At 31.7% G+C, this 12,793-nt stretch overlaps 1 protein-coding gene across 8 annotated transcripts in view; it reads left to right on the top strand.

The window, feature by feature from the left end:
* LOC106459288 (cytokine receptor-like) overlaps window positions 1–10,600 on the top strand; it is a 108,990-nt gene extending 98,390 nt beyond the window's left edge. For 6 of the 8 annotated variants that reach the window (XM_013918899.2, XM_022385740.1, XM_022385741.1 and 3 more), the window contains 3 exons: window positions 1,711–1,783; window positions 4,082–4,249; window positions 4,683–10,600. In XM_013918899.2, coding sequence (XP_013774353.2) covers window positions 1,711–1,783; window positions 4,082–4,249; window positions 4,683–6,164 — 1,723 coding nt within the window. In that variant the 3' untranslated portion in view covers window positions 6,165–10,600. The remainder of the gene's footprint in view (window positions 1–1,710; window positions 1,784–4,081; window positions 4,250–4,682) is intronic. The other 2 variants (XM_022385745.1, XM_022385744.1) reach the window with 2 other exon arrangements.
* The last annotated feature ends 2,193 nt before the right edge of the window (window positions 10,601–12,793 follow it).

The raw sequence follows: 12,793 nt of genomic DNA, 5'->3' as shown, positions 1-12,793 counted from the left end.
GTGTGATTCTAAATAATTTTTGTTTAGTAACGATTTTAATTTAGGGCTGGGTTTTTGTGAGAATTTGATGTTGACAGGAATATTGTGTTTAATGGCTAGTTTTGTCCAAGTGTGGATAATTCTTGAGCTGGTTTTTCTTCATTACCCATTCAAGCCATCTCCAACCATTATTAGACTCAAAGTGGGTTCTTCGTCATTGAAATAGATTATAGAAATTAACTGGTAGCATTCTTGTTTCAGAAGATGATATGAACTTGTCTAAAGTACTTATTCATGATTGAATTTAACTTTTATATAATGATTTATTAACTATGGGGGCCCGGCATGGCCAGGTGGTTAGGGAGCTCGACTCACAATCTGCAGGTCGTGGGTTCGAATTTCCGTCACACCAAACATGCTCGTCCTTTCAGCTGTGGGGGCATTATAATGTGATGGTCAATTCCACTATTCGTTGGTAAAAGAGAAGCCCAAGAGTTTGCAGTGGGTGATGATGACTAGCTGCCTTCCCTCTAGTCTCACACTGCTAAATTAGGGACGGTTAGCGCAGATAGCCCTCATGCAGCTTTCAAATTCAAAACAAACAAAATTAACTATGGGCTTTGATTTTCTATTGTTTTTATATTTAATTCCTCTTTCCTTTTGGTACTCAGTAATAAATTGTTGTTTTGGTAACATCATGTTTGTGTATTGGAATACCCCCTCATAACAGATTAAATATTGGGGAAAATCACAAATCTTGAGAAAGTAAAAATCACCACTTAGTATTCAGGAAAATGCTGTGAAGTCTTTAAGTAGCTGGTTTTATTTGTTTTATGGGACATAACACCTTCCCAACAAATTATAGAAGACTATTTTTATCCATAATGTTGTGTTGCTTGATTGAAAGTTTTACTAAGTATGTCAGTAACATTTAACTTATTAATAATATATATGGTTCACTTAATATTATTGCCATTCTATTTACAATTTTAAATTGGATCTTATGTTATGCTGTTTAGAACTTCACCCATATTTATGTATATTCTGGGTGAATTATGTGAAAATAAGGTGCTGGTTAATAATAATCACAGTACAATTTTACATAATTTATGAATAGTTTTACATTTAAAATCCTGAAGGAAAATAGAGCTGAATTAGTGTAGGACCATGATGTGGGAAGTATTTATAAACCTTATGAGTGATACGCCACATTGGTTAATAATTGTGGAGTGTATTGTTAGTGAGAAATGAATTATTTTTTACCTATCAAAAACCTATTATTTCTCTTTTCATGAATAATGACATTGGTGAAAAATTTGTAGACATAGTTGTATTAACACACAGGTGTATAGCAGTAAATATCAAACCAGCTTTATAGAATCTGATCATACATAATGAGTAAAGGAAGTAATGGTCAACTCTTAGACCGTGATGAAGTTTGTGTTTCAATAAATCATTATTACCTTTTTTTTTGGAGAATAAGAACCTACTAAATCTTTTTTGTAGGCTTCTTTTTGAATTAATGCTTTAAAAGAACTGTGATTCAAATTATTTTTTTCAGTTTTCTATTTTAAATATATTTATGTATGGAGAACTAAATTAGGATTTTTAATTTTTTTCTGCCTAAAAGATAAATAGGAGATTGTTATATACCATTGTTATTTACTTGTAGGTATAAACCATTTTTTATTTAATAACTACTATGTCTAAATGTCTGTATCTTTAATGCAGGATGAAGAAGAAGGTTGAATGGATGAATGATATTAAAGTACAGTTACCTAGCGGACTAGATAAACCTCATTCGGTAAGCTTGAGTAACCATTTCGAAAACTATATTCTAACTAAATATGTGTATTCTAATAGAGTGTCAGATTCTTTTGACACTGATCGGTATAAGCATGCGGTTCACATGAGACTTTGAGCTATACCTGCCCTTGTAGTTAGTCGTGACAAGAAGATGCAAGTTATATGAAATTTTCTGATAAATGACAAAACATTGTAATCAGATTTGATCAGTGTAACAGTTGGATGATTTTTCTAGTAACGAATAAAACATGGAGTCAGTGTAACCATATGATAACTCGTGTAGTAAAGAGCTAAAATACTGGCAGAGACTTTAATAGTCAAATCCTATCACATGACAAGTTGTGACTAAAACATAGTCACATATAGTCAGTGTAATGTATAATTTTTGTGTCATTATGACTAAAATACATGGCAATGGAATGACAATAATAAGGAGAAAAAAACATGGGGTATTAAATTGTAAGTACATAATTACTTGTTTGGCAAAATATGTGGAATGTGGTTCACATTATCAGGATTTCTGCAATACATTTGTGTATTAAGGAATAAAACTTAGCTTTGTAGATGATCAGCATAGATGTAGTTGTCCTAAGTACAAAGATATAGTAACTTCAACTGTGCAGAACACATTTTATACAATTCTAAAAAAACATAAAAACAAAACTTGAAACTAGAAAAATTGATGCAAGTCTATAAATTTTTGTTATGGTATATTTAAAGGTTGCTGTGAATGATTATTACAGGATGGAGATCACACAGAGAGAACTGTTGTTAGAAAAACAGTCCACATAAGTCTTTATTCACAAAGATAAAGTTGATTTATTTGGGTATAGTGAATACATTATAACATTTTCTCACTGGTAAAGAAAGCCTAGATACGTCAATACAGGATTTATCAGAATGTACTCTGATAAAGAAGATTTGCACAACTACAAATAATATGTTATTTCCTGTAAGCAAATATATTTAAAGCAGATTAAGAAATTAAAACTGAGTGAGCTATTAATGTACACTACTTGCAGATAATGATTGCTGTCTTAATACTTTGTTTTAAGGCAGAAAGGTTAAGTTTCTTGTCTAGTGTCTCATAGAATTTGTTGATTGTGGTTAGTCTTTGATGCACACTTTTTTTATTTACTATGATGACAAAATATTCAAAGTGTTGTATGTATGAATAAGTTAAGTATTTGAGTTAGAATGTATTCTATAAACTTATATTTCATGTGCTTATGTTAGTTAATTGGAATAATCCTGTACATTTTGAATTATGAAATAGAAATTCATCACAGTTACTCAGTTTAAGACTGAGTATGTAGTATGTTTTAGATATACTTATATATATATATATAGTATATTTTTGTCAATTTTATGAATTACTTAAGTTTAAATACCCAAGTCTAGATATATGTGTATATTTGCGTAAGCAGACTTGGTTTTAACTTGAGAACCTTGAATGGTAATTTATTAGAGTTTACATGAATCAAGTTTTAATTGTAGATTATTAATTTGTGTTTATATGTGTGTGAATAGGACTGTTTAATGTTTATACATTACTAGTGTTCTTTATAATTTGAATGAGTCAACTTTTAATTTGAAGGTCTTGGTTTATGTTCAAGTCTGTGTGGGTCAGACTGGTTTAAAATTCACAATCTTGGGTTGAAATGTGCATTGTTAATGTTTCAGAATTTTATTCAATCAACTTTTTAATTTTGGTTTTGAATATTCATTGCTTTTTCTTCAAGTCTTAGTGAGTCAAATTTCAGTTTTGGGACCTTGGTTTTTGTCCATAAACATGTAGATAGGTTTGGTTTAAAATTAAAAATAATGGGTTTGATATGTAACAGTTATATTAAAGTTTTGTAGCTCAATCGGTTCATTGGTGTAATGAGGGACAATGAGTCTGGTGTTTTTTGTACATAATTGATTAAACTGAACTTGATGAATGTTATTATTCTGTTCTATTACCATACTGATATATATATAACAAAGTTTATAAATCCTATGTTACTATTGATTGTCATAGTTGTTGTAGTATTTTTCAAGTTTGTACTGCAGTATTATTTTCAGGTAAGTTAAAATGTGCATGTAACCGTGAGCATGACTTGTTTTTTAACTTATTCTTTAATAGCTTAAGTTAACAGTTATCTGAGCATGTATACAGAGGACTAACTAATGAGAATGTTGAGAGAATGTGGAAAAAGCATGGTATATGATAACAGGAATGGCTTACTAATATGTATGTATGTTATGCATGATAATGTTTATTGTTGCTGACCTAACCCTTCCTCCCCAACAGCATCCATTCAGTGACTATCATAAGTTTAAAAGAGACCTGATCAGAAATGGCAGTTACCCTAACACGAGTTCTACATTTGACCATCTCAGTTCCTTCTCTGATATAGCTGATTTCAAGGAGAAACAAGGGTCACTCAATTCCCATTATAGCAGCTCTTCAACAGATGAGGTAAAAAGCTTCTTAGCATATATGCATGGCTAGATTGTTTTTTGTCATTATCAATTTGGGTAATTGAAATGTGCAATTTGTTGATCTATAAGATAATATTGCAGATTGTCGTCAACGTCTTTGTTAATTTGCCTCTATTATGTTTCACTTCATTATCCTTCACTGGTCTTTGTCTGCAAAAGAAGAAATTATTTTCAGTTATAATGTAGAGAGAAATTTTGTGTTAACCCTATTTTTGATTTCTTATCAGTATGTTCTTGTAATGAAATTTTTAGTTTTAAGCCATAGAATAGGTGTTTGATGTTTTTGTTCCTATGCATATACATTATGAAACATTGTAAATAACATTCCTATTTTTAATCTTTTAATCTTCAAAGGCATACATTGTAGTATTTAATTGATATCCCACTAAGAGTATTTGAAATTTTTATAGCTGGTACACAAGAAGTCAAGACTATGTGACAAATACAGAAGAAATCACAGTAGTGACAGCAATGATATAACTTTGCTAGGTGGTCATGAGAGTGTATCGTCAGTTGCTAATCGTACTCATTTCTCATCAGACTCTGGTACTGAGATTGATCTTCATCCTCCCCTATCTCCTGAAGATAGTCAGCCAGAAAGTTCTAATCACACACCCCTGTCTTCTGGACCAGGTCTTTCCAAAGTGGAAGAAATTTATAATACTGATAGTAGGGATTCAGGCCTAGATCATGATCAATTGGATGATAGCAGGGAAAAATGGCCTATATCAGGGACTCAAGCTCAACATCCCTACAAAAGATTTGATCAAGTTATAGGGTATGTTCCACTCCCCAGCCAGAACACTAATATAACTTCAAGCCATCTTCTTGCCAATAGTGAGCCCTCCATTCATGATGATGAGGGAGTAACAGCTGAAGATGGTTCATGTTATTCAAGATTTGGTTTAGCCAAGAGTGTTGGAAGTGTCATGGAAGAAAGCAGAGTTCCCCAATCTGCCCCAGGAGAAGATTTGCCTAATACTTTAAGCTATTCTAAATTTGGTGTAATATCCCCTACCAGTCATGAAAGACACAGGAACCCAACAGTTGGTTTAGTTCTGAATCATTCTAGGCCTTTTCAAAACTCTCAAAATAATTGTTTGGATCCAGTAAGAGGTTCAAACCAACCTGTGTCTAAAATGTATGTTACTGTGCCCCAGACTAACAACTTTATTGTTCCACACTCTGTGGTAGAACCCATCAAGCCAGGTTTGTATTCAGATTTTGGAGTTGAGTCAAAAGCTACAGAATCTCCTCTCATCTCATCTGGCTATGTGCAAATACAGGATAACTTCAATCCAGAATTCTTACCAGAAGGAGACAATATTGATAACAAAGGGTATTCTAGATTTGCATTGGACCCGATTCCTGATAATGATCATTGCAAGCCATTACCCTCTGATGCTCATCCAGATCTAGATGAAACTTCTTCTCCTTCTGTAAGTTGCCTTAATGGTGTAGCATCATTTCCACAAAAAAACAGTAATATTGATCATGTAAAGTCTCCTGATTCTTTTTTGTATGAAGCTGATTGCTGTAGTAATGAGAATATTGCTCCTGTGGTTGGTGGCTTTCCCAGTAATGGATATGTGCAGTGTCCCATTCATCAGTACAGAGCAAGTGAACAGTTAGAAGATTTGGACTTAGAGACTCCAGAATGGACAAGTACAAGTAATAATTCAGCTAAAGCTTTAGAAAGTTCTGATCCAAATCTTTTGTCAATTGAGGTTCCTCCTAGAAACCTCTCTGGCAAAAATAATGGCTATGTGTCTTGGGGTAATGCTGTTCAGGATCAAGATGTGCCAGAAAAGAAAAGCACCACCATGGCAGGGTTGATAGGTGGTATTAATGAGTCAGAAGAGCGAATTCAATTTCAGGACACAGTAATATAAAAAATAGGTGAACTAAAGTGTTTTCACATTATGTGGGCATTGTCTATACTAGGATGTTATAATATACGAGTTATTAGTACCCACAATAAGATATGTGAAGTTATATATGCAATGGAAGGGGACTTTATAAGTCATAAGAACTACTACAAACAATGAGAATATGTGAATGTTTGGTACAAATATTTAGAGTGCATTTTTATTTCAAGGTTTTTGCTTTACTCTAAATACACTTAAATGTTTTCATTAAGGTTTACTTTCAAATTTGAAGTCTTGTAGTAAGGGAAATTGATGATTAAATATACGACATATGAAGATCTGGTAAGTTTGATTGTGGTATCTAAAACATATTCAAGAATGTTTTTGTTTTTTTCATATTTGAGCATATGAGAATATCCTTTATAGTAAATTAAAGAAAATGTTTAGTTTTAATACAGTATTTATTTTTCAAATAATAATAAATAGAATAGGTGTTGTGTGGTTGAAAAAGTTAGCCATTTTTATAAATCCATACGTGTCTTGCATTCATCTCATTTCAGCTGTTTGGAATTTTTTTCCATTATTGTTTAGATTTAGTGGAAAAACCTTAATCAGTTGCAACATTTGCAATTTTCATATAATATTATAGATACTGTGCCAAAGTGTTCTTTGCTCCTCATCACCACAGACTAAAGAAGTGTGCCTTTTTTTTTTCATTGTGAGTGTCAGCAAAGTGTCACTGTTTGATAAAAAAATATTTTGGTATTTCAGGTATCTTTAACGTTAGGAAAAACTATTAACATGTGTTTAAGGAATTTCAGGCAATTCATTAATTATAAGGTCATGACTGGATTTGTTAAATTAATTAAAGCAATTACTAATAATTGTTTTATTTTTTGAAAGAGATAATAGTTAAAAAATACCACTCCAAACATAGTATTTCCAAAAATGAGTGGTTTCAAAAGATACTTAAATTGAACTTTTGAAAAGCTGAGAAAAATAGTTTCCATTGAAGTACTGTAAACAGACGTTTTTTGTTTTTTTAAGTAGGATAGAAACTATATAAATCGTGTTTTAGGAGATTGACAGTAGAATTTTAAATTTAATTTTTGTCAGATGAGTTAAAAATATAAATTTGTATTCTCATTATTGTGTATTTTCATTATTGAATATTATAGAATATTTTTGTTTCGTTTTTACAAAAAAATTCTGAGATTCAGATAAAACACAGAATGAAATGACATACGCTTAATGCAAGTTTGATCAAGAGTAGCATGCTAGTTGTTTAACTCGGGTCTATAGTTCATCCAGTAGTAACACAATAATTTTTACTCATGATTGTATACAATGTGTTGCTTTGAGATAAGTAAAAGAACCTCCTGTATTAATATAATTCATCCTTCACAATTTTCTGGTGATAAAATTGGGTGTTTTGGTGATGGTCCTTTGATTTGTGATGAAATAATTTACTTAGGACAAGTTGACTTTGATTTTATTATATTCAAGCCACCTGCAAAATAAGCATGACTTAAGAACTCTGTTTTAATCTGTAGCTGTCAAAACATAAGCTACTTGTAGTGTGTGTGTGTGTGTATATATGTAAATTTTTCTTTCTTTTACTTCTATTTAGTTATTATAAAATATATGTACTGAATAATTTAAATAGAAAGTTATGGTTTACATGCTGAAAGTTGGAGAAGCATTAGAAACCAATAGGCCTAAGATTTGTGATAAAAATCACGTTAAAATATTATGTATTTATAAATGGCATTTAAGAGAGTCTTTTGTTTCTCATTTCAGTCCGACTGACAAGTTCTGGTATTGAATGAAAGGCCTCTTGGGCAGTGACTTGTAGGAGACAAAAGATAGATCTGAAATGTTATTTTTACATGCTTCTAATGTTGAATCTGTAAAGGAAAAATTAAGAGGAATGAGGAAAACAATCATCTGAGTTTAACATGATTTTGATCACAAATCTTAGGCCTAAATAGGAAGTTGTTTTTCTTAGCAAGCCTGAAAATCATATTCTTTATACCATAGTTCAATGTCTTTATAAGATTAGACAAAAGTTTGGTGGGTAAAATCTTGAGAGGTACTATAAGTATAAGATAAAAGAAATACTTCCATGTTCTTTGTTAAACAAAGAACTCAAGAACTGTTTTACTCTATAGTTGTGATCACTTAAGTCTTGTTTCGTAGTGTACATTTGATTTTACTATAAATGCAAATGCAGGTGATTGAAATATTGCTTTAAACTTTTGTACACATACATGAGCTATTTACATTCTTGAAATCACATATTTTCATATGACCTTTGTAAGGTTAGAGCTCAGAAATTAAGATATTAAGGTGAACTGTATAATATATGCTAATAATTGTTATTTTTATGCTAAAACTTTTTTTCCTTTTAACTATTAAAATGATGTAAAGAAATACAAAGGTCTTAACTTGGAATGACTGAGAAGAATGAAAAATATTTGAAAGGCAAATAGTTTTATCGTTTTTTCAGATTTGTATTATGTGAAGTGTAATGTTCTCTTAAGCTATTCTCACACCTTTTAAGAACTTGTAATTATGAAAAAAGTTTGTAAGACTGTTTTGTATTTCGTATACCTCACCAGAAAACTTAATCACTATTTGAAATAAAGTGTATGGTATAAATTTTGGGAGAGTGTATATACATATATATGTATATAAATCCTACCTCTCTATACTTTATTAGATAAATATTAAATAGTAAGGAGATTAGGTTATATGATAATAGATTTTATACACTTACTTAGTTGTATTTGTAAATGCAATTTCGCTCACTAATCTGAGGCCAGTGGTGGTTTGTTTGTTCACCATCAATTGTGCTTTAAGAGATTACATCTCGTACGTAGTACAAGGAAGTCTGGGAAATTTTTGTGTAAGTAGAATCTGTCTTTTAGAATGTATGTAGTACACGTGGAGTCTCTCTCTGTGTTTGTAGTTTAGAGGTGTTAAAATGCACACTTACATTTGCGTTGTTTATTTTAAATAGCTGGTATACACACCAATGGCCAACAGTGGAGAGCAACTATATAAATGTTGCTGGTTTAGCAAAGCCATGTTTCCCATAAACCTCCAATTTAGAAGAATTAACTGTCGAATGTAGAGTAAACCATCCTATTCTTAATCCAAATGTTTATCGTGGAAGTAATGCCTTTTCCCATGTTAGATTTGATGCCAATATATATATATATATATATATATATATCTCTACGTTTTCTAATTACTATTCAGTTGGATCTAAATTTTATAGTCAGCATGATTACATACTTGTAATTATATGTAAGTTTAATGTACATCTATAGATAAACTTAACTTATTGGCAATTGAAGGAAATTCGTGTTTAAGAGGTAATAGCTTAAGATTGAAATACGAGGAGAGAAATATTGAAAATTGCTGTTAAGTAGTATTTTAACCTATGAAATATCGAAAGATATTGAGCTTTACCTCAAGTAGGTCTGTTTGCTTAAAATTGCTGTCAGAACAATTTTAAGAAAATAATTGAATATAGCTTTCAGTACTTTACATTTCTGAGATTTTAACCCTAAATTCTGGTTATGATTTATGTCAGATAGCCGTATTAGTAACAATATATATATTTATATAATGGTGATAAAATTGTGCAAGATGAGAATTTATTTTTACTATAAGATATCTAGGTAAATATATAATCATAGTTCGCTTTATAATTTATGTTTCCGTTTAACCTAATTCGTCCATAAAAACATGCTACAAGTGTATACAAATTGCGATTTAGAACGAATACGCGTCACTAGAATCCGATGTTCAAAGGTAAATCTATATGTAACTATTAATTTAAACCATTAAAATTGAATGACGTTTTCATATTTTTAAAGAGCAGTCTAGCTGTCGCATCAGTTATGGAGAGCTCTTATACTGTCATTGGTTTTACCTGTTAGAAAACCTTATTACTGAAACCCAATACTTCAGCAGATTTTTTATTAAAGCCAGTTACTGCTTGAAATATTAACAATAGATTCTTTCTGTCAGAAAATATTTAGGCCTCATATCCGTATGTTGTAATTAACTCATTTGTTAAGCCAAAGAATATTTTGTATTGTTTTAGAGTAATCGTTTTTTTTTGTTGTTGTTTTTTTTTTACATTGTGTATTTGTGTGTACAATTAATTAGGAAACTACTGTACAGTCATTACTAATATAATATTTACATTTCATATGGCCTTTGTTATGTAAGGAAAAACAAAACAGGAATTTTAATGATCACCAGTATTCTGAATTTAGGTACTGTCGTGTGTTGATGTGTTATTTTTGTATGATTGTCTTTATTCATTTTAGTTACGTTTATTTGTAGTGCGTGTTTTCAGCAATGTATGCTTTTAAACTGCTATATATTGTAGTTTATCTCATAAAAAGCAGAATATAACTGAATAAAAAAAGTATTCAAAACTATTCACGTTCTGTGATTTTATTTAGTGTTTGTAAATCTTGATTAAATACATTCATGTTTTAATGAGAGTTATTTAACAAGTAATAAAAAAAGGAGAAGTTTGCTTAGAATTTCCGCGTAAAACTACATATCATTAAAGGACAAAAAGGGACCTTTGGTCCATCAAGACTGTCCTATTCACCAAATTAAACTGAACCAGAAAACAACCTCAAAGCCAACCTCATTCAAGTATTAAACAAGCTTGTCCTTAAACTTCCTTAAATTAACTGCATTTACCACATCCGAAAGCAACCGTTTTAGGGGACAACCGCCTTCTTAGAAATATAAAACTGTCTTAGTTGAAGATTGCTTCTTCCCCGCTAAATTTAATATATGTGTCCCCTGGAAAAAAGATGATGCATCAACGCTATCAATTCCATTAACAATCTTGAATACCTCAATCAGATCCCTTCTAGCTGTTCTTTTTTTCAAGAGGAAACAAGTTCAGAGATCTTTACCCCATACGATAACATTTCCATCCCATGTGTCATCCTAGTAGTGCTCTTCTGAACCGTTTCCAATAATTCAAAGTCCTTTCTAAGGTAAGAAGCCCAAGATTGAACAATACTCTAAATGTGGCCTGACCAATGACCTATATATTATAACCTCTTGTATTCAATATTTTATGTAGATACAACCTAAAATCTCATTTGCTCTTCCACTAGCAATGGCACATTACTTGGATGGCTTAAGCGTTTGACAAATCAGAATACATTTAACGTTATTCCCATCAAAATTATACTCATAATTCATCCAACATGTATTACTTTGAATTGATTATAATTAACTTACCATTTATTCGTCCAGCTCACCTAATAATCCAAATCCTTTTGTAAGGCAGTAGCATCCTCTTCATAGCCAGCAATACCCAAAACTAATGTCATAAGCAAATTTAAATAATTTATTAACCATTCTTTAATCAATGTCATTTATGTAGATCAAAAAGAGCCAATGTTCTAATACTGAGCCCTGAGGTACCCTACTCGTGACATTAATCCAAGTTGACTAAACTCCATTTATAACAACCACCTCCTTTCTTCCATCTAGCCAGCTTTCTTTCCAATGAGCCAACCTATTCCCAACGTAAAGACTATCTTTGCATTTCCGTCCCTAATATTGAACTAATATACTTGAAGAGAAGGCAGCTAATCAAAAGCATTCACCGCCTACTCTTGGACTACTATTGTCCGACCGAATACAGGGATTCGACTGTCAAGCTTTTAGCACACGACCCAATCCGCTTTTGGCAGTAATTTTGGTTTGAAAATCTTACAAGCCCCGAAGGGGCTTGAGAGACAATCAGGGCCACTCAGAAACTGTTAATTCTCTTCGCCCTGGACACGACCCAAAAGTGCTGTGTGTTTCTATAGAAACTGTAGCAAGTCATGAACCGATACTTATTTTGATAGTTTTATACATGGTGCTTTCTTTCGTCATTATAAAGATGATTATGGTCGTTAGTGTTTGTTAATTTCAAGTGGTGATGAACGCACTCAAGTTTTTCCATCGGGAATCGTCGGCAACTCTGGTTGCAAACATTGAATAAGATAAAACATATCTTGTCACGTGACATCCAGTGGTGTTTTTAAGGTGCACTGATTTCCCTTAGAATAATGGAGTAGGATCCTCAGAATAACAGGAGGTTTGAGCAGAAAATGTTACACACAGTTGAACTATATTCTTTAAATTTGAAATGCGAAAAATGAAAGAGACTAGACACAGTGAAACTTTATTCATTTAACAAGACAATCAATGATGACGAGGGACGCCGCCTTTACTGTAAACAGAACTCTCAGCAATATCTGCTGGAAGTTGATGAAAAATTTCTCTGAGACTGAGAAAATAGCATCATTTTTCGTGTATATAATGTCATTCTTTCCCAGAGCAAGTGTGCTAACTACGTTACTGTCGGTCATTGCCATCGAAAAATATGGAAGATTTTGGCATTGCGGTATAATTTGACCTGGCAGTTGAAAAGATCGCCATTTTCATTTTTACGTAGTCTACTGGATATGAAATGTATCAAAATTAGAAGAAAGAACCGATATTTGTCGTTAACGTCACTTTTGTTCCTTTGTGTTCTTGCAACATAGTAGAAAACTAACCAATCCCTTTACTTTTACATTTAGACCCAAAAGTATTTTTATTGGTTAAAA

Source organism: Limulus polyphemus, unplaced genomic scaffold (genome assembly GCF_000517525.1).
Source record: "Limulus polyphemus unplaced genomic scaffold, Limulus_polyphemus-2.1.2 Scaffold587, whole genome shotgun sequence".
NCBI classification, from domain to species: Eukaryota; Metazoa; Arthropoda; class Merostomata; order Xiphosura; family Limulidae; genus Limulus; species Limulus polyphemus.
Note: the sequence above shows the minus strand (reverse complement) of the source record. Positions and strands in the feature narration are given on the sequence as shown.